This window comes from Alternaria metachromatica, assembly GCF_023757995.1.
Source record: "Alternaria metachromatica strain BMP 0045 chromosome Unknown scaffold_6, whole genome shotgun sequence".
Lineage (NCBI taxonomy): Eukaryota > Fungi > Ascomycota > Dothideomycetes > Pleosporales > Pleosporaceae > Alternaria > Alternaria metachromatica.
In genome coordinates, this window is record NW_026055497.1 from 1369238 (window position 1) to 1391204 (window position 21967).

Genomic DNA, 21967 nt, shown 5'->3' on the forward strand with positions numbered 1-21967 from the left:
AGGAAACTGAAGACGGAGTAGACGACGTAGTCAAGGGTCTCGAGATTGACAATAGTACGGGAGAGGAACGACCAAGAGGATAAAGCATCAAGATTGTTATGATGGATGACGTCGCATGGACTTGCGTATACCTCCCCAGTCGTACATACCCAGCCCAATTGCTACCTGGTAATCAGCTAGAGCATCCACTCGAAAGAGCCCAACAGCGGATTAACGATACATGGACGACTGCGCCTTGTTCGCCCCATCCAACTCAAGATCAGCTCTGTTCCCACTGTGAAGCTCGTACACCTATCTCAACGTTAGCTCAACATCCCTTGCCGCGTTGACATTTCGACATACAGGTTCCTGATGCGGCATCTCAGCCACGTGGTGGTACCCTTTGGCTAAATCCTGCTTCTGCCTCTCTTCCGCAATCTCGTTTTCAATCTCCCGAGTCTTCTGCTTTGACTTCCGTCTTCGCAGTAGAATGGTCACTGCAATACCTAGCAGAGCTCCCACACCAGCGCCGACACCTACGCCGATACCAATGTTGCGTCCCGAGTTCGATTTGCCCTCATCTTGCTTCTCTCCGTTCTGGCCAGATAGGTTCGCTGCGTCGGACGATGGCGTGGGTTCCTCGCCCGTCCCCGTCCCCGTCCCCGTCGCTACCGGTGCTGCACTCCTAGTTATCGTGCTCCCGATCGAAGAAGCCGTGCCCACACGTGAGGAAGCCGGTCCAGCACTTGGCGATGCCAGCCCCGCACTCGCAGAAGCTACCTGGTCACCTCCTAGCTCCTTCGGAATCCTGATTCTCTTCGACACCAGCGCATCAGCGGAGGCCGAACAGCACGCGTTGCTGTCTCCACAACACCAGTACTCTGATTTGGCTGTTCCGTCGCAAGGCGTCAATTGTGAGACGGAGTCTGCTAGATTCTAGTCGCTTGTTAGCTTTCTGAAACTTCTGCACCCAGCCACATGCATAGCCACAAACGGGGAAAAGCAACATACCCCGTCTCTGCAGACATCCAAGCAACCCTCCCAGTTCGCATTCGCACAGTAAACCCGGTAGAAATGCGTCCACGGCTCTGCTTCTTGTCCAGGTGCACTGCTGAAGCCTCTGTTCTGACACAGCCCATTGGGCATGCATTCATCCGCTGTAGGGCCGTTTATAACATCGCCGCCTGGTGGGTTCGGCCATTGCGTTTGGCAGCATGTGTTGTAGAGCGGGGAGCCAGATATGGAGGAACAGCGCGAAGTTCCTTCGTCCTGGTGCGCGGTGCCGTTGGGGAGGAAGCAGGTGGGCGTGCTGGACGGGAGCGACGCTAGGAGGAGGAGAAATGTTGCAGATATCGACGCTTGCGACAACATGCCGGGCATCGAGTATGCGGACTGTACTCCGCAAAGGTTGTTTTTTTGTCGCTGTCGACAAGATGGAAAGTCAAGGTGGAGAGGAGCGGGAAGAGAAGAGTCTGAGGAGCGATCTGAGCGGAAATACACGAACGAAGCTCCCACTTCTTTCCTTGCACTGCCTGATCGTGATGCGAATAAGGCAAACCATCGAGCTAGGGTCATCCCGAATTAGCGTTGGGGTCGAGGGGCCGCGAAATTAAAATTGGATACCGTCCCGTCCCCTTTCGGGTAATTTCCACGACTCATCAGCGGCTTCAACCGTTGAATTCCGTTAGATGATAATGTCAAAGTGGGTTGTGGTCGCCGACCGTTCTGCAAAGGTAAAAATATACATTGAACGACTGTAGACTGTTGATGATAAGATGCACAAACGAAAGGATGGGGTATCTTGCACGCGCTGTAATGAAGGACAAAATCGCAACGCCTACCACAAAAGGAAATTATCTGTCTCGAGCGGAATCCTTCCGACTCTGCAAACACCAGCTCATTCATGTCTGCCGACTAAGCAGCAATTCCACCGCTCGGTCGACCCTCAGTCCGTCTCCCAGATCGGTTAACCTTAGCGCCTCTCGGGCCTGCTCGGCTGTGAAACCCATCTCGACAATCCGCCATATGGCCTTATCGGCCGTGTTCTCATGACTCCGAGATCCATAGATGTGGTGTTGTTGTTCGTGCTGTTGGAGGGCTCCACCTCTGGGAGTGGAGCTTCCGGCAGATGACTGACTACTACTCTGACGCATGTGGCGGCCACGGTAAGGCATTGACATGGGATGAGGGCGGAATGCGGGGTGAGGCGGTCCGGGTGGTTCGGACAGAGGATGATGTAATGGATCCTCGAGGATAGAAGGCATAGATGTGCCTGTGCTGTAGCGATGCCAATCACGACTGTTTGTCGCCGTGGAAGCGGAGGGTGTCGGCAGAAGCGGCTGAGCAAACATGCGGCGGGGTGGAGAGCTTGCGCTTGATACACTGCCCATGGTGTATAGATCGCGGTTGCTCTGGACTGTTGTGACCGAGGGAGATGGTAGAAGGGGCTGAGCAACCGTTCGACGTGGCGGTGAGGGTGTCCGTTCCCTGATAGGTGCTAGGATTGACGAAATGCTATGTCGATCATGGTTACTAGGAACTGTGGAGGGGGGCGGTGATGGGAGCAAAGGCTGAGCCACAGTTCGCCGAGGTGGTGAAGCTGTTCTGCTGGATGTCGACCTCGATCTAGGAAGAGGCACAGATGTCGGTATGTCTTCCACAGAAGATGATCTCAGTGCCGGAACATGAGTGATGATGTCCTTTCCCGGGCCTTGTGGTGGTAGAGGAGGGCGTGTCAAGTTTCGAATCACAGTATCCCAGTCTGACATGGGTCTTTCCCTGAGAACCATTGGTCGTTGCTCACCATTCCTTTTGCGATCCTTGAGTTCGTCAATGTGTTTCTGAATACGTATCTTGGACTGTTGGCGCTGCACGTCGCGGATTGAGATCTTAGCATAGGTATGCGCAATCTTGTCTTCGTAGACGCGTCGGGCTGCTTCTTTGAGGAAGTATTGTCGTGTACCGTCAAGCACAGGAGGCTTCCAGTTGACCCATCCGTTCTCCGCCGCAATAACAAAGGCTTTGGGATCCGAGGGGTGGAACGGGCCAGTGAGCTTGAGAACAGTATCAAGGCCAAAGGTGAGGAGGTGGTAGATCCATTCGTCTGGTCTGGTTAGCAAGATCCATGATTATGCAGCGGATAGACGAACCAAGCATCATCTCCTCGCCATCAATATCGCCACCACGAATGTCGGTGTTGTCGTAAATACCGGCTTGTCGGGCTTGAACTGTGCGCCCTTCGAAGTTTTGTAGCAGGACGGAAAGACAGGTCCATAGTTCCATCATGTCGAAGAGTTGCTCGGCGGTAAGGCCGCCTTCGTTCCCTTGCCCGAAGCACTCAGGTGCACCGACCAATGTGTCGCTCATGAGGTCTGTGCTCATCATGCTGAAGGTGCAGGTCGCCTGATGGACAAGCATACCACCATTGAGCCAGTCCATCTGCGCAACAATGTCCTCCTCACGTCCTTTTCCCGAGCCAAATAGCTTACAGAATGTCCATATGCGCCATAACGCATCGTCAACCCTAGCAGACTCGGCTGGGCAGGCGCTCATGAGCGCAGCTGATATCTCTGGTCGTACGAAGGACTGGCATTTCTCCATAATCTCCAACTTGATTGTGCGGATGACTTGGATGTCTCGCTTCTGGAGCTTGAGATATGAAGTTGGGGTGTACTCCTCTGCAGGTCGTGTCGTCTCAAGGTCTGCTGCAAGTAGAAGTTCGTGTCCAGGAAAGGCGATCTCTCTAAACTCCCAGGCTGGTGGTGACATCTTTTGCAAGGTAGATTTGATGAGATCGAGTTCATGACGTTTGAACACACGATAGAAGCCTCGGTTGATGGAGGCTGCGGCGAAAAGATCGTTGAAGTGATCTAGATGTTGGAAGATGTTGAGTATGACTTTCTCAGCTCCGTCAGACGTAATGGGTGGTTTGGTGGTTTTGGTAGAAACAGCTCGCGGAGAAAACACCAGGTCCACACTGGAACGCTTGTATTGCGGAATCATAAGTGTCAATGTTCTGCTCGTGCGAAAGGACTTTCGCTTCAGCTGTGAAGCGATATGGTCTCGCGGTAGACGGTTGACTTCAACAGTCGTCCTGGCTGCCAATCGCCGCCTGCTGGATTTACGCGGGACAGCCGGAGGAGGATTATCAGGCAGTACAGCATTAGCGAAATCTCTTCGGGGCTGGCCTGTAGTATCAATAAGCTTCCCGTCTCCAGCTGACGCCTGACGCATGCCCCTCCAGGAAGGGTTGCGTTCTGCAAGGGGCGTCCCATCCTGGGCAAGCATGCGAGGATCGCTGTTGCTGCCAAACGAAGAAGCCAGTTGAGCGTGCAGGTCGAACTCAGCCTCGCTCAAGGTAGGGCTGGACGCACGTGGAGGGATTGGAAACGCTTCAGTTCCTGAGGGTTTCGCCTCGTTGATCATGCCCATACTTGCATCCGCGGCTAAGTTCTGCCGCGGACCGCTCCGCTTTGAGGACCTTCGGTTCAATCGTGGCTTGCTCTGAGCTACATGGAGAGCACAAGTTGGTTGGAAGGGGAGATTCTCATCGCTAGAGGACGGGTGGATGTATTCTCGGGGCGCTATCGACGGCGGTGCATGGGATTGGCTCCCGTTGAAAGATAGGGTGAGCTCAGAGCGAGCATGTAGAGTACCTCTAGGCGCCAGGGTCTGGCCACTCGGAAGATGCGCTGAAGGTTGGCAGGTGCTTCCTTGTGTCGGAGATTTATCGACCTCCACGCTAGTCTCTGAAGAGTGGTTGCTGTGCAGTGATGAAGCATCGCTATCTTGCGACTCGTTACACGAACTGTTAGACTCGAAGCTACTCTTGAATTGGTTCGGTGTGTATCGCGTATTCACTGGAGCGGTTTGGCGGATTGTGTGCTGTGTTTGCGGATGCGCAAGTGGAGATACAATGGAATCTCGTATGCGATGGTGGCTTGCTGACGGAGGCGAGACCTCGTGGTGGCTTTCGAGATCGGTAGGGCCCGTTTCGAGGAATGGAAGAGCGGGCAGTGGCTTTCCACAAGGGATTACCACTTGTATCTTAGGCTTCGCAGCCGGATGTCTGGCCCCGCTCGGAATGTTCTTCTTGTGCTTAGTGACCGTTTTGCGATTCTTCTTTCGCCATTGGATTTTGCCGTGCTTATATGTGCCGATGGTGCCTACAAGCGATGCGTGGCTTGATGCCGACAGTCCACCTGCAGTATTACTGGCTCCCGTTGCGACCACTGCCGAAGCAATGCTCTTCCGTCTCCTACCCCAGATAGATGTTGATCTTGAAGGCAACGGTACGGTCAAACCTGCTGACGACGGTCGGTTGCCGTCATTGCCGTCCCTGCGACCCTCGGTCGCTGTGTTGTGATTGTGAGAGGGGAGAGCCGCATCGTCTTTAGTACTTTCTGGAACTGCGCGTAAGATGGTAGCTGACTTTTTCGGCTTTAGCTTAAGTAAAGCTGACATCCTTCTCTTCAGTGCGCCAGGTGAGGCTGATCACTCAGAGCAATGTGTCAACATGGGCAGGTGGGCTTGAGCGGGTCGATTAGTGACGTATTAGGCTGCAGAAAATGTACGAGTAGCAGTCTGGAGTTGCTGAGGGTGAGTAGTTGGATAAGGGATCTCCCATCGAAGCCGTGACTCGGGCATGGTGGCAGGGCATGGACTGTATATCGTCCGAAGCCAAGATAATCATAACCTAAGGCACTGCTAGACACCACCGAGCTCCATGAATAGCCCGGCCGTGGCGTTCCGCACAGAAGATGCATGCAGCGCCCGGCGAAAGCTGAGCTGAGTGAGATGAGATGGAGGCCAACTCCGAGTGGGCGGACAGGACAGCATGGGTGGGCAGGCGGGCGAAAACCCAATGACGCACGCCCCCGGGACATGTACGGCTCCTCATTGCGCAATAAACGTTATCACAAGGATGCGTTGTAGTGAGGCATAGCAGTGGGGAGCAATCAGAGACATCCAAGGTTGTTGTGTTTTGGCGCTGGGGCCGTGCTATTTGCGGCGCGACTGCTTGCTCAGCCCTGGTGCCGCACTAATTTGGGGCCATTGTGCCGGACACGACGTCCGCCTCGAACTACTCTATAAGCACTGCGCCTTATTGATGCACCAGGCACACCTCATGTATGTCGAAACCCCACGGCACCGTGCATCGAACTCCATCTCGTTTCAGCTTCTCGACCCCAACATCACTGATCATTTGCATCTGCCTGGTCCTTGGACGACTAGCGGTGATCCAAGGTTCGCTCTAGCTGTGACCATGACGTCGCTGACGTCGCACTGCAAGGAGCTGTGCTGGCCTTACCAGGGTGAGGCTGTTGGCTACACAGAATATCTTCAACCGAAGCGGAATGATCAGAGACCTCTGGAGAAACCTGGCCCCTCCAGACCCTTCGTGTAAGGCGTGCGCATGCGAATAGGAGTGGGCGTCCGGCGCGGTGATACACACTACGGCCCACACGGACTTCGACATCGCACATCTAGTGCCCCGATCAACTCTTAGTCCGCACATGATCGAGGGTCCGTGATTGCGACCCTGTTGCGTATCGTTTGATTGCCGGTCACATCCGTGACGGTGGTTTCGGCTCGTATCATCGGAACCTTTCTCAGATCTTCTGTCAGCTTGGCCTTGTAACGCGTAAGGAGATAAGAGGGCATCAATCCAACCGCTTATATGTCGTAGCGACCCGTTGCTTGGAGGTCGTACTTGCTGGCTTTGATAGTGTGAGAACGTGTCAAGGCTGCTAACATTCAAAGGTTGGCATAGAGAGTCTTGTATTCCGCTCCCACATTTCGGGTAGTCAACACATAGTCTATTGGAGGAAGACAACACGCTACACGCTGTGTAACGTTGCGCACAGAGCTGGAACCCCTCTTTGTATTCTGCGCTAGTAACGGAGACCGCGTATCTGATCCAGAATCATCGTGATGTCGAAAAAGTTTGAATCTTCATCTCTTCTTTCGCAACCCAGCGCTACTAACGCTAGCGATCGCTCTAGATCCAACGGCGGGAGATTGACATTTAGCGAGATATGGATGCCAACCAGTGCACAGAGCAATGGCAGCGCACGATCCTGAAGTATATCAACCGTATTGCAATTTCTAGACACGCTACTGACTAGACTCAGGAAGAGCAGATTGCTCAAGCAAATTCAAGAGCGGTATGGGCCTTAGCCTGTCTCAAAGGCTTACCACTGACCTCTCAGGATCGCCGATGAAATCAAGGTCCCCCGCATCACCAGATCGGAAAAGCTCAACGTGCTGCAAGATTGGAAAGGCGTCTTCACGAAGTGAGTCTGGTTTATCTATGGTCGTAGAAGTGGTCGCTGATACCGCCAAGTCAAATCAAGGCCGACCTTGAACAATGCTCCGGTCAGCTTCTCGCGCCGCTCCTCAGCGAGATTCACGCTTCGCTTCCGTTGGAGGTCCGTGAGAATATCTACGAGCATGTCTTCGACATCAGCAAGCCGATAGTCATCCCAAGACTGGAACATCCCAAGGTCGAGATCGTGAACGGAAGATTGCAATCTGGCAGCGCTGGAGCGAGCGAGCATGCGAAAGCCATGCGCGAAGAGCTCAATCCGTTCATGCATGACTACTGTTTCTCCGTCGCTGTGATGGGTTCATCAGTCAGTACTGAATTCCAAAACCTAGTGCTTCGCAAAACGCCCTTCTACTTCCGCGGCTCCAGAACCAGTCTAAACGTTAGACAGCTACTGAATACCGAGATCCGGCCGGGGGTATACTTCCGCGATCTTGTCCGCCATCTACGTGTGTACCTTCGCAGCAACGCCGCCTTTCACGACGCCGAAGACGTTGCAACGGGTGTGAGCAGAGCTCAAATAGCATGCTATTCAGAACATGTCACACTCGACGTACCGTCAACATGCGCAATGTATGTTGATCGCCTAGAAGGGTTGGAGACAATCAATTACACAAATCATACTGTTGTGCTGGAGCTTTGCTTCCTCGGTCCCACAGCAGGTCCTGGAGTGATACTGCATGAACCGAGTATCAAACGTAATCTGTATGAGATGGTAGGATCGTTATACCGTCGTGCGAGGGACGTTGGTGCGGACGTCAAGGTACGGTTTGAAAGGTTTGGCACCGGAGGTGGAGAAGACTGGACGGGATATCTTGAGAGGGACAGACGAGACGCGGTGCAGGTATGTCGTACTGCTCTGGCCATACCTTTTAACAGGACGCTGACTTCAGCTAGTCCAAACAACAACAACACGCGTTTTGCGACGGCCCATTAGCAGCCTCCTCGCTCCACGATCTGTTCAACGCACCGATACTGGTCTCTGAAGGGAACATAAGCTGGCAGCACGGCTTTATATTCACATACTTCAACGAATGTGGCTGCAGACCGTGCACGCAGGATAGACCGAGGATCTCTGAGCGCGTAGTACACTGCTGCTTCTCAGTTCCCACTATGATAGGAAGATGAATAGATAGCCATAACTCGAGGCTACTAAGTTCAACTGTTAGACGCTATACGCTAGATACAGGTGTTACAAAGGCTAATACCGAACACGAGCAACTGAGCAGGTCGTGAAGCTGATGACATTCAATAATACAGCCGTATACTTCTGACTCTCTTAACACCAATCCAATCGTCCACCCTATGCCGTCATATCCAACACAACCCTACCCTGCAGCTTGCCCGCATGCATCTCATTGAAGATATCCGAAAGTTTATCCATCTTCTCCGTCCTGAAATGCGTCTTAACAATACCCCTCGCGGCAAACTCCATCGTCTCGATCGCCTCCTTCCTTGATCCTACCGCAGAACCAACGATCTGCAGCGCCTTGGCGACCATGACACCAGGGTTCGCGCTCTTGATGGGTACGACGTCGCCCTCAGGGATACCGACACATACCACGCGGCCGCCGAAACGAAGTAGGTCTACGGATTGAGCGTAGGCCATGTTGTTCGCTGTGCAGACGACGACGGAGTGAGCGCCGAGACCGTTTGTCAGTGCTTGAACGGCTTCGACCATGTTCTCTGTTCCGTCTACGGGGATGAAGTGCTCAGCGCCGCTTTCCATGACGATGTCTTTCTTGGAAGAGTGGTCGATGCCGATAACGCGGTGGCCAATTCCCCTGGCACTGAATTGCACGGCCAAGTGACCTAGTCCGCCTCCGGCACCCGATATCACGACCCAAGCACCTGACTCGGCGTTTGTCTTGCGGAGCGCGGAGTAGACGGTCACACCTGCGCAGAGAAGCGGTGCCGCGGCTGCGGAGTCGAGGTCGGCGGGGATGGGCGTGACGTAGTTTGCGGGGGAGAGGACGTATTGTTGGAAGGTTCCTGGTGTGTAGTATCCTGATACTTTCTAAATACCCGCGTTAGTGATCGCAGTCTAGATTTTGGTCATGGTTATAGGTGAAACTCACTCCTGAGAAACACGAAGCGTCCATACCCGCCCTACACGCCTCACACGTCTCGCAAATCCCCGCCATCCACTTGATACCCACACGGTCCCCCATCTTTACTGCCGAGTTCTCGGTTCCTGGTCCCATCTTTACGATCTTGCCTACACCCTCGTGACCACCGACTTGTCCGGCTTGTGTGGGGAAAGGTAACGTTTTCCACGAGTTCATCATAACGCCTAGATCGGAATGGCAGACACCAGAGTGTGTGAGGTTGATCAAGACTTCGCCGGCGCCTGGCTCGGGCATGTCAAGGTCGACGATTTTGGTAGAGATTGAGCCGGGCGCATCATAGATGGCGGCTTTGTATTTGGAGGGGAGGGACATGTTTGGTGATTGATGGGGTGTACCGCTCGATGTAGTGACAATACGGACGAGACGCTTTGGGGAGGGGGAAGGAGCAGTCAGGATGGGTTAATTGAAGACGAATTGAAGCAAATCGAGAGACGCCTCAAGTACATATACCCTTCCCCGCACCACCCAAGCTCCATAACGCGTCGAGCTACCCTGACTCTCCCCTAGCTAACGACCCTATCTCTACCCCACACCAGCCCCGTCTACGGCTTTCTAACACAATAGATACGGAGTTACGCACATAGAAACAGTGCAGCTCGCTCACCCACAAACTACCTCATCCATCTACCGGACCAATAGCACCTTCCTTACATTCGGACCGCCATCCATGCCCAGCTGTACCTCACGATAAACACACGTGTCTGACATACCCACAGTCCAAAGTTCCAAGGTTCCCACTTCACAACCGAAGCCGAGGCAAACAGCCAAAACGCGTGACCACACGTAGCTGAAGTTTACCCCGCACCCGCGATTGGGGGGAAAGCTGTAAGTGGAATGGGAACGAGGGACCGAACTAGACTACGTCAGGCGGGATGCATGTGAGGGCCCGGATGTGGGGTTGAGCCAAGACGTCCGAAGTTCCGTTGCTGCACACTGCACATATGAGTAAGCTAGGAGTATAAGAAGTGGATTTGAGCGGAAATTGGGATGTATCAAGGCGTGCAGTGGATCTACAATTTTTTTGCTTTGGTGATACAGTCGGTGGTTTGGATTTTGCGTTCCTGTGTGTATGGAGTCTGTGACGGTGGGGTAGAGCTTGTGGTGATGCGACTGTGGCAGCTTCAGCCACTGAACTTTATTGTGGAAGGCGCGTCATCGTGGCGAGCACGTGGGGACGAGACAGATTTGATGGATTAGAGAAAGGTTTGAATATGTATGTGAAGATATTGGTTGTGAAGGGGTTGAGATAGATCTAATAGACAGCTATAGTACAAACTGTCTGCGCCCCATCCAAAGCACCCATTAAAAGTTTGGCAGCGTATGCACATGCTGCGTAGCACCTCCCTTTCCTTCTACTAGAAAAGCGTATCGAAAAGTGGTATAGTACAGAATCATTCGCGCATGTAAGCGTTAAGGGCGTTAGAAAGGGAAAAACTCCCAAAGAACAGAACACCTTGGGGACCACTAGATGATCAGGATATACCACGAAATTCCCAATGATGCTTCTCCGTTCCATGCTAGAAATATGTTGTGCGCCGTATGTAGAAATTTATGCACCCTGATTAGTTATGAAATGGCTGGCGAGAAGCTCGTCAGCACTGGGACGCTTCTCGTGATCGATGAGGAAGGTCTGCGCCAGGAAGGTTCGGGCGTCGTCGCCGGCGTTGTCGGGAATGGTAGGGCTGGCATCGCCACTGCCACCGATCTTGAAGATGGCCTGCAGTTGAGTGCAGTTGGGATGCGGGTGACTTCCAGTAAACATCTCGACGACCAGGCAGCCGAGCGACCAGATATCGGCTTTGCGGGTGTAGGCTGTCTGTCGAACGACTTCTGGTGCCATCCAGAAGACTGAACCTTGAAGGGAGACACGCTGAGCTCCCTTCTTGCCGCCACCTAGTGTAGAGGCTTCAATGCGCTTGGAGATACCGAAATCGGAAATCTTGACTGAGCCCTTGTTGTCGACGAGGATGTTTGCACCCTTGATGTCGCGGTGAATGATGTCCCGGGAGTGAAGGTACGAAAGACCGGTCAGAATCTGTCGTACGAAGTTCTGGATAAGGGATTCGCCGAGCGGGCCGTAGTTTACCAGCATGGTTGCCACGGAACCACCTGGGACGTACTCGAGGAAAATGTTGAGATGGCTCTCATCAGAGTTGGAGCCGAGATACTGCACGATGTTCTTGTGCTTGAGTTCTCGTAGCAGGCCGATCTCGTGTTTCAGGGCTTCCACCATGTTTGTCTTCCTGCTGTCCATCTGGGAGGCGCCAGCTACAGAAGGAAGCTCGACCTGCTTGACGGCCATGAGCTCACCGGTGACGGCATGTAGGGCAAGGTAAACGCTGCCGAAAGAACCTTGTCCGATGAGAGCTCCCTTCATGTACTTGACGTTGTCCCAGGAGTCCTGTTCGAGATACTCGGCCAGTTCATCGTCTGACTCTTCGCCATCCTCAGCAATGGCCTCAGAAAGGCGTTTGTTGAGTGAGTCGCCGTTCTCGGTGTTGCTGCTACTGCTACCCGTAAGGCTGCTACCCCCGTCGTCGAAGTAGGATTGTAGAGTGGTGTTGCCCTCCGGGTCTGTAATGGCAAGGGTATCCGATTCACCACCAAACGACACATATGATTTTCGGTTGGGTTCGAGAGGTGACTCCTCGTCTAGAGGTTCCAGAACAGAAGATGCCATAGAGTCACGGTACCCAGATTGGTTGGGCAGACCAAGTCGCATGACCGAAAGTGGGCGAAGTGGGCGGGCTTGAGCACCACCTTGGAGCCAAGTGTCGGCGATGGATGGTAGTGGCGGCGCATCCTTCAGGCTGGAAGCAACGCTGAAGTTGGATGCCATCGATAGACGCGAGGCTGCGCGGCTGAGTCGGTGAGAGCGACGTATCGACATGCGGACGGTCTTGTCAATCTCATCTTTTCCGACGTCAGGGAAGTAGGAGGTCAGGTCGGATGTAATGAGCTCGCTGGGAGGTCGAGCACCGTAGAACTGCTTTAGTTTCCGGGCACGAGCTTGGAAGACTGGTGACCTGTTTGGATCAGAGGGTCCTTCCAGATTCTGGGCTGTTGAGTTGATGTGGCGTTCTCGTTCTCTCGCGGATGTTGGTGATAGAGGGTAGCTGACAGCAGCAAGCGACTCGCCCGTGAGCTTCTCAATCTTGATCTGGCTGCGGTTGCTTGACGGTACGTAGACGGTGGAACTCTGCTGGAAGTTCTGTTGCGCGTAGATGCCAGCCGCAGCCTTCAGTTGGTCTTCATCCGGCTCACCAGCGTGAACCTTGCGAAGTATTAACCGGCCTCTTTCGTGTCTGTTGGCATCCTTGACGAGTCTGAAGAGCTCGATGTCACTCAAGCGTTCAGATAGCGATGGGTCTGGCTCTGGGCTGTTGAGAATGTAGAAGCAGTAGTTCTTGACATGGGCGGTGTTGAGGTGGCCCTTGGTCAGGGTCTTCAGCATGACCTCCTCGGCCGTCTTGCAGCCTTCGATGTTCACGACTGAGGTGCGTCCGCCATCGTAGATAACACGGACTAGCGCCTTGTCGTGTGGCAAGATGGCGCTGTTGGTGGCACTGTCCACGCTAGGACTCGCACGAACGTGGTGGGCGAAGCGGGCTGTCTGTGGTGTTTCGGTGGGTGTAGTGCGTTGGTTGCGCGAGAACTGGGAAGCGATGTTGACGGAGCTGCTGGAAGCACTGAGGGGATGCGCGCCGTATGTCTTGTTGCCAAGCTCCTTGGGGCTGTTCATTCCTCCCTGCCGTTGTGACCGAAGGTTCCGGGTCTCTTGGTCGACAAGAGGAGACGCGGGACGCGAGGGAGGTTTGGCACCGTATGCGAAGCTGCTCAGGTCGGAGTTCATGATCTGTCTCGACATGCGCTTCTCGGTCCGCGAGCTGACGGGATTCGAGTTGGAGACGGGAGGATTCGATCGTGCAGAGTAGAGCGGGCGGGGAGAGCCAGAGGATGGCGGAGTGTATGCGGCGTTGTCGAGCGTGGCTAGCGATTGCCTATTTGATGTGCGTCTTGAGGCTTTCTTGTACTCCTTGTTGCGCAGCTGCTTGGCTTGCGAGCCGATGCGGACGCGGTCGCCGACCTTCTTGATGCCCATGTCCTTGAGGTGGGTCTGGTCCATCTCCATGAGGTTCTCGCCGTTGATGTGGTTGTCTGGGGATGTCAGTGGTCGCTAGCATGATGGGCTTGGTGACATACGCTTGAAGAGGTCGACATACTGGGCGCAGTTGATGCGCTTCAGCCAGTCACCAACTTTGTCCTCGTCCCAATGTCTGTCCATGTTAGTGATGGACATGTGGCTGGCAGCTGTGAGGCTCACCTGATGGCGTCGGGAGCGTCGTATATCTCCGAGAACTCTGACTCGGTGGGAGAAGCAAACATGGACTGCTCGGCCCGTGTATTTGAGGCATGGCTGCGGTAGCCGGAGAGGCCGCCGTTGTATTGGGCGGACGACTGCGAGGCACTCCCACTCATGGAGGGCGCGGGATACGGAGACTTTGCGGCGAGCATGGCCATGTGTGCGGGTGTTCGATGTTCAAGAGTGGTGGACTAATTAGGTAGGAGGTAGGGCGGTTGGTCGTACGTCGGGCGGTCGGTCTGTTCACGCTATCTCATATATGCATTATGGTTGCTACGCGTGCCAGGATAGAAGAGGGTCGTAAACAGAGGGCGCTGCGGAATGTAGGGTGTGGTAGGATGCGGTGTTGGCTGCGGGTCTCCGGCGTCGTGGAGTTGGGGTGGGTTGCGGGCGGACGGCCTTGTCTTTGTGGAATGGGGGTTTCGGGCTTCTTTATTGCGGCGTACACGGGCGCCCGGGATGCTGGCTCGGAGAGGTCGACGAGGGCAGAAACAAGACGCGGGCTCGAAACAGAGGATGATCCCGTCGTCTGCTGAGGGCCAGCGCGAGCGCGGAGACACCTTTTGCCATGGCTCCAAGCCTGAAACGCTAGCGGGTTTGGGGTCACGGCACTCCGCCAATCGCACGCGCCCCAACTCGGCGCTGCCACTGACGGCGCGCCCACACGGCATTGTCGCTATCAGCGCACCCAGCGACACACGACAGTCACTCAAGTAGCCTCCCGCGCCCTCATCAAAGACGCGTGTTGAGCTTCATGCACCCGTTGCTTTGCACGTATCCGTCCATCGTCGCGTGTTGGGCCAGCGGGCGCTTGTATGCATGGGGCTCCGGCGCCGTTAGCGACTAGCCCGCATCTGCCTCACCGCAGACCGACTTAATATAATCTTGGCCGCCTCGCAAAGATGTTCAGGGACTGCCTCGCCAGCTGGAAATAGTTGCAGGCCCTGTATCCATCCCGGTACCTGTCACTTGTCATCTATCTGCCATTCTGCTCGACCTCGTGTTTCTGTTTGCTGACTCTGCCTGGCGCGTTACAGACCGCTGCAACGCGTGGACAGGCAAGATGAAGATAACTGGCGCCTACGCATGCTGTGCTGCTTCACTGGTTCTGCGCCTGTTCTCACGCACACTGTCTCACTTCAGCCGCCTCACTGCTCGTCACTCGCGCCCCACCGGACCGTATTCATGGGAACTTGAACAGATCACCTACAGTACTACAATGTACAATACACAGTAGAAAGCAAAAAGAATTTATTATTCATGCTAGTCGAGAGTATAGACACGTACAGCGCGAATATCAATGCAGTATCTTAACTTGCTTTATTTGTAGTACACATGTTCGGCTCCTCTTGTATGAGCCCGTAACCGCCCCGATGCGCATAAGCCGGCCGTCTGATAAGGCGTCCTCATGCCACCGGCTCGGCACCCCTTTTGCGCTGTTTCTCATAAGGTACACGGGGATGAATGGGTTGAGTGTCATGCCGTGACCTGCGCGCAGTGGCCAGCAGCTGGCAGCACCGTGTGGTTGAAACAAAAGGCATGCAAACGAGCGGAACATCGCCGTCACTGACAGCTGTCGCTACCGCGCTCAACGTGCGCTAGAAATGACGACTACTAAACCAAACAAACATAATTACCGCCAGTCCGCGCTCATCGTGCCCCCAATCCTATGCCCCAATCCTCTGCTCCTGAAGATCCTCTGCCTGTCCTGAAGATCCTGCCCGTCTCTGCCCCTCGGCTGGGGTCGACTGCAAATAGACGTGATGACGTCCTGCTATTCCCAGGCCTGCGTATGACGCAGCAGTCGCCCTGCACCCAGCCTGCGGTGCGGCACGTCGACGGCACTGCACGTAGAACATGGCCTTTCACAGCCAGTCAAACCCCCTTCAAGACACGCTTGTCCGACCTGCTGCTTGTTGCCCTCCTCACACTCCCTCTGCCCAGGGTATCGCTGCCTTAGAAAACGAAAAGCCCGCAATCCACCGGGCTGAGCCGTGTTTGTCACCACAGCCTTTCTGCCAACGTCTTCTTTCTTCCGTGCCCACATCTCCATTTTGCTAGTCCTCTCCAGCAACCTGTCACTGTCGCGCGTGCATGGGATTTCTGCAATAGCAGCAGCACCTATTCGCTGCGCTCCACAAACGGTCGCCTACTCGACAACTCTCACCTCGCAACGTCATACTGCAGGGGCTCCCGAGCGCCTGCCATTGGGCTCCAGCATGGCCTACCGCGACCAACCCGACCCTCACCACGCTTCCTACGTATCGCCCTTTGACAAACAATACTACGACCGCGGGAGAAGCCCCGACTATGGCACAAGACCCAAGTCTCGCACTGGCACCAATGCCTCCGACTCTCAGCCTCGTGACTCCAGTCCTGCCTGGGACCGCCGCAGTTTCGACAGTGGCTCGCAGCCCATCCAGCAGCCACTGAAGAATGCCATCGGACATGCCTTCGACAAGTCTGATGCTGCGCGCGTTGTCGACCCAGATCTCATTGCTCAGATTACGGAGCAAGTGAAGAGGTCCGTCTTGGACGAGATCAAATCAAGCGGCATGGCTGGTGCTACACAAGCACAAAACATTCCCGTCTCCCCGCAGCAATGGGTCCCGCCCTCGCCAGTGTCGACATCCAACTCGATTCCGCCTCGAGACGTGTACACCCCGCCATCTCCAAAGCGCACCGACTTTCCAAGCCAGCAGTCTCCCGAGCGCGACCCTTTGTATCGCGACCCACTGCTGGATGGCAATAGCGACCTGCCTACCCCGCGTCCTGAGCGAAGCGCACCAGTAGAGCGAGAACGGCCATCTGCGCGACCGGGCCCCGCGCCCAGGATGATGACCGAAGACTATACCCCGATCGAGAAGATGTGGCAGCGACTGTTCGAGCCAGACGGTCAGCCTTTGCCTCGCCTTGGCCAGCTCTTGCGTGGACTGGCTCTGCACTTGGTGCGTATTCAGGATGACGGAGAGATCATGCGCTAACGACAATATAGATCGAAGACTACGAACCCAAGCACAGTCTGGTCATCTCCCCGGCCAAGATGCTCAAGTTCTATGAGGAGGTCAAGCTCAAAGATGAAATCTATCCATGGCAAAGTAAGCAGGCGCATGCTCATGCTCTCAACACATGCTAATATATGCAGCCATCTTTGGAGACCTCTCGTATTCCGCTCTTTCCAAAGTATACCGCGACATGCGATGCCAGCACCATCTCATCCAAGAACATCCCGCAGAAGCGCCTTACATCCCTGCGCTTACTCCCGAAGGCTTCCAGGAATGGATGACGACCATGATCCAGGCATATCCCGACACAGAGTACGAACGATTAGTAAAGGCCATCTTGGACATGCCGATCAGCAACGCAGACGATCGGAAGGAACGGTTCCCGAAAGAACTTCCTCGTAGGATGTTCCCGACCATCGAGAACCTACACGCGCAGCAAAGATGCGCTGCAGCCTTGTCCGCTGAGGGTGTTGGGCCGCTTCGTAAGGCACCTACCTTCCCACCGCCGCCGCCCAAGACCCAAGCCCCTCCCCCAGGGCCCAGTCTTGAACGCGAACGTAGTCCATATTCCTCGAGGCCCGAAGTGAGGCCAATGGACTTTGAAGATGAGCCAATGTCTACATCCGTACCTATCGAGCGGGAGCGCAAGCCTTACTCAGCCGCTCCTGGTGGCGGAAAATCCTATACCGAAGACATGAGCTCCAGCACCTACTCTGATACTTCCGCCAACGAGAAGCGTCGACGCGCGCAATCGAATGCCGGTCAGGGACCGTGGGGTCCTCCTCCTACGGACGCTCACTACCACCAGCAGCCACCTCCCCCTCGTGGCCCGAACGTCCGGCCGCGAAGCCCAAGCTTCTCCAACTTCGGCACTCAGTCTGATCCCACGGTGCGCGACATTCCCAGCAACTACTACGCGTCCAACATGCACAATCCCGCAGATGATCCCCATCGCCGCCGGGAATCTGACAACAAGAGGCACACCCGCCAACGAAGCGGTACCAATGGCATGGGTGCATCTTTCGACTCTCAGGCCCGATCGGTGTACGACGACGATGATTACCCGCGATCGAGGTGGAACTAGGAGAGATGAAGAAAACACGTCACGACTACACCGGTCGCTACTTGTCAGTCATGTTGCTAGATGACGGGCTCGCATTGCGCCCACCAAATTTATGACTTTACGACATATACCCCGAGTTCCCCGGTCGTTGCAGGTATTTCCTTTCTGCTTTCGGTGTATATTCGGTTTAGTAAGAAGTCATATTGTTTTCTTGAATCTGTACTGGTTTCGTCACATACCCTGTTTTTGTTATGATCTCCTTGTCTGGTTATTTTGTCGAAAAGGACGGTCGCTGTACAACATACTACGCAGGTCTTTTTGGGAAAGAACCTGACACCTGCTCTTGCCGTAACTATCTCGCGATGCAAAGTCACCCAATCCATGAAGTATAAAAGTCATTCTCACATATACATATGACTTGTAAAATCGAAGTTCGTATAGTGGACATGTGCATGTCAACGCTTTCATCTCATCCGTACCCCATTCTGCTGTTATGACCCCTCCTCTTCTACTTAGCCTCCTCGTTCTTCTTTCCCCTAGCCTCATTCTTCGACTTGGTACTAGCCAACTTCCCAACCCACCGACAAATCCCCACACCCATCTTCACAGCCTTGGCACGATGTGTCTTTGCCAGCCGCGCTTCTTCTTCTTTGTCGAGATCAGACATGGATTTCAGCTGCTGCTGTGACAGGATGTCTGTGAAGTCTTGGGCTGGTTTGGCTGATGTTGAAGACCGCGACATGTTTCCAGCTGGAGAAGTTGCAGATCGGGTTGAGTGAGTGGAGTGAGCTGAGTGAGTGGAACGAGTGCTATGTTGATAGGAAGAAGGGTATCGCGGTATAGTTTCTCGGTGAGGAGTAGCGCCAAACTGGATGTGAGAATGTGCTGCAGGTGCGGTGGAGGTGTTAGACGACATGATGAGTAGTGGTTGAAGAGTTGTACTAACTAGCAATGAGCAGTTGTGAACCCTTCTCTTTGTGGTTGCTTTGATTGTCCTAACTACAGCAAACAATGTTTAGTAGATGAACGGGGACAAGGCAATAATGTCTTGGGGAAAGGGAGGTGAGTGAACAACTTTCTTGTTATATCAGCCGTGTGAATGTATGTATTACTTGTACGCGTACACACACAGCTATATTTGTTGTGAAAGTGAAAAGGGCCTCCTCTGTGGCTGGACATCTATCCCAAGGAAATGTGTGGCGGTGCGCGAGAAAGTCCACTTGTTTAAGCTTTTTGGTACGAAAGACGTTGTACGAGGTGTAGGAATCTGCGTGTCTTCGGTCACACTTCGCTCCTTTTGGTGGTACTATGTTGCTTGGCTGGTGACTACACGACGTAAATAGATGCTCTGACATGGAACATAACGCGACTCCTCCGACTACAATGCCACATCTTTGAGTTCCTACATGATAGAATGTTACTGAGGCTGACTGAAGCTTGTAATCCCTCCCCGCAATTCGAGAAAATTGTTGAATCTAAGATATTCGTTGTATTCTTCTTGTAGTTGTCGTCTAGCATCCCTGCGCTGCCGTGATCTTTCTATCCGTCTTGTCTTTGAGTAATCTTGTATGTCAGGCTATGGGGTTCTATGGCTGGGTGTTTGCTTACATTTGAAAGGCTTGCACAGCCACTGCCGCAGCTTGGGCGAGCTTATGAGGCCGATCAAGATTCCGATCACTGCTACACAGACGCCGACTAACGTGAAGATGGCCTCGTTGGACCAGATAGCAGATGAGTGTTCCACGGAAACGGTCTCTTGTCGATGGAACAATGTGTGCAGTATCGGGGATGCGATGCCATTCGATGAAAATAAGAGGAAGAACAGTAGATATGAATTTAGGCATGCCATGTCGATTGCAAAGACCGGATGATGGCGTAGTTCTGTCACAGTAGTGATAGTATGCGGATATGATGGAAACTGGTTCAAGTCAAGATGTCTGGAGCCTGGGTGTGCATCGTTTGTCCTGCCACGGGGACGATCTCTTTATCTCGAGCTGGCACCTGCCTGGCTCCATTTTTCCATAAGCCCATCAAGCACGAGCGCCTTCCGCGTAGAAGGCTCGAGTACGGAAGGCTCGAGCGCTGGCGTGTCGAACATGAAGGCTTGGCCTGCATGTATGTGATTGTTCTTCAAGGATTCTTCAAGGATGCAGCGGGTTGAGTGGGGCTCACAAGGACAGAATGAGCTTCAATGGGAAGGCGCACAGACTCAGTCTACGTCTACCGCAAGGAACCGTGTAATCCTACCAGGCATTGGTAGGATTACACAGCTGTGAGTGGCTGGTTATCGGGAAGAAGCAAAACAGGTGGGACGCATGTAGGATGGCGCATGGCCATAACTCCAGGATTACTCCAGGGAAGGGACAACGGTGAGGATCGAGGCGCCCAGGGTAGCGGAAGAGAGACGGGATTGGTCTAGATGTTGTGCGGGATGGCGCAGCTACGACTACGGAGGTAGGTGAGATTTGGAGCCACGGTGTGGGAGCGATTCTGCGTCTGTGCTTGCTCTGCAGCATCCTGCGTCTGTGCTTGCTGTAGCCATTCAGCGTCTGATTGTGCGTAAAGAGGGGTCAAATTGGAGCCACGATGTCTCTGCAGTCGCCCTATATTCCAGTCGCAAATCGGAGACTACGCATGATCGCTTTCATCCAGAGTTCTTTTAGCCTCCTCCGCCTGAATTGTTAGCGAAGGATGACGTCTTGGTACTGCGCCGCATTCTTTGCTGCCCAAGGTCCAATGTGCATTGTGGGCAGCACCAGACCTCGGGATGTTCTGCAAAAAGCCATAAAACCAGGAGTTTTGCCACGTGAGCAGTCTTCTGGTGAAGTTGTGGAAATGATCGTGACTGTCGCAACTTTCGCCATGTTGCATTATGTTTGTACCATCTGGCTAGGAAGTACCTCTAGAATGCAAACGTATGAGATTTCCATCGACGCCCATAATGCCTCCCAGTGAGCAATGTAATCTGTGTTACCAGCCTTGGTTCTACTCCAGCTCTCTTAATGCACTTGATCTCGCTGAAGTTCTTTTGCACCTTTTCTTTCATTTCAGATGGCCGAGAAGACAATGACGGCGGCCTGCTTGGGGAGAGTAGGGATTACTTGATCGCATATTTTGCTCGGGAAAGGGCTGTACCAGGCTGTGTAGCGAAATGTTCATGTTACAGGAAGTGTCCAGGTCATTGAGGGAGGGTCGTGGCTCCAAAGTGGTCAAATGAGTTCATTCAAGGCGTTCTCACATAGTATGCGTCCCTACAATCAGAGACTGCGCATGCTAAGATATTCCATTTAGAGTCTCTCAAATAGCGGCACGCGGCTGGTCGTCGGTTTCGACCTCCCAGACTTGCCCACAGTCGGTATAAGCTCCTCGTCCGGAACATAGTCCTTAAAGTCGTCGTGGACGCTGTCCCTAACATCCACCTGATTTCGATCTCTTGACTTCCACCTGGGCGCCTCCCCATTCTCAGCGCGACCAACGCCCATTTCTCTCCACTTCTTCGGCGGCTTGACACCCATCTCTACCAAGTTGGACCATATCCTCTCTCCGCGCTTATTCCACCTCTCCATCCTAGCCTCGTATTCTGCATCGGAGGGTTGCCACTTGCTCTTCAGTATGCGGCGAATGGCTTCGGGCGAGACTTTGAAGTGTTGTGCGAGGACAGGTGTGGTGAATTTATCGGGTTGTGTGCTGTGTAGATGCCGTATGCCTTCCATGGTGTCGGGCGACAACTTCTTGCGCGGGCTCCATGCCTCGCCTCCCAGCTTCTCTTTTAGCGCTTCTTTTTGTACAGCCCAAGCCGGACGCTCGCGTCTTCTCTCCTGACCAAACTCTCCCGTGAGAGCATCTTCTATCTCGGCCTGTTTCGGTTCCGCTGTTTGTGGTTCGGCGGTGGGTATTATAGGCCCTACTTTGCGTAGTCGGCGCGCATCGGTCGAGAACCGCGATTGTTGCGGACGGGGTAGCAGTCGTCGAGCAGCGAGGACTTGCTCGGTGTTTACGAAGGAGCGGATGAACAGGGTCAGCGTCGTTCTGGCGCAGTTGTGGCAACTCATGGTTGTTGGTGTTTGAGCATCGATAGTGCTTTCCTTCCGAAGTTCCTTA

The 21967-nt window shown here is 53.9% G+C and overlaps 5 protein-coding genes across 5 annotated transcripts; 1 reads left to right on the top strand and 4 right to left on the bottom strand.

Moving 5' to 3' along the window:
• Window positions 1-3045: 3045 nt before the first annotated feature.
• J4E83_004011 (uncharacterized protein) lies at window positions 3046-4418 on the bottom strand (the record flags this gene model as incomplete). Its single annotated transcript, XM_049330943.1, has 2 exons — window positions 3046-4326; window positions 4413-4418. The coding sequence occupies 2 exons, from the start codon at window positions 4416-4418 to the stop codon at window positions 3046-3048; spliced, it is 1287 nt and encodes a 428-aa protein (XP_049190360.1).
• Window positions 4419-8609: 4191 nt separating this feature from the next.
• J4E83_004012 (uncharacterized protein) lies at window positions 8610-9747 on the bottom strand (the record flags this gene model as incomplete). The annotated part of the gene is made up of 2 exons (XM_049330944.1): window positions 8610-9323; window positions 9385-9747. 2 exons carry the CDS (start codon window positions 9745-9747, stop codon window positions 8610-8612), a joined length of 1077 nt encoding a protein of 358 aa, XP_049190361.1.
• A 1237-nt stretch (window positions 9748-10984) lies between these two features.
• Window positions 10985-13956, bottom strand: J4E83_004013 (uncharacterized protein; the record flags this gene model as incomplete). The annotated part of the gene is made up of 3 exons (XM_049330945.1): window positions 10985-13593; window positions 13639-13712; window positions 13760-13956. 3 exons carry the CDS (start codon window positions 13954-13956, stop codon window positions 10985-10987), a joined length of 2880 nt encoding a protein of 959 aa, XP_049190362.1.
• Window positions 13957-16017: 2061 nt separating this feature from the next.
• Window positions 16018-17887, top strand: J4E83_004014 (uncharacterized protein; the record flags this gene model as incomplete). Its single annotated transcript, XM_049330946.1, has 3 exons — window positions 16018-16746; window positions 16794-16896; window positions 16944-17887. The coding sequence occupies 3 exons, from the start codon at window positions 16018-16020 to the stop codon at window positions 17885-17887; spliced, it is 1776 nt and encodes a 591-aa protein (XP_049190363.1).
• A 3266-nt stretch (window positions 17888-21153) lies between these two features.
• RRG9 (Required for respiratory growth protein 9 mitochondrial) lies at window positions 21154-21918 on the bottom strand (the record flags this gene model as incomplete). The annotated part of the gene is made up of 1 exon (XM_049330947.1): window positions 21154-21918. One exon carries the CDS (start codon window positions 21916-21918, stop codon window positions 21154-21156), a length of 765 nt encoding a protein of 254 aa, XP_049190364.1.
• Between the last annotated feature and the right edge of the window lie 49 nt (window positions 21919-21967).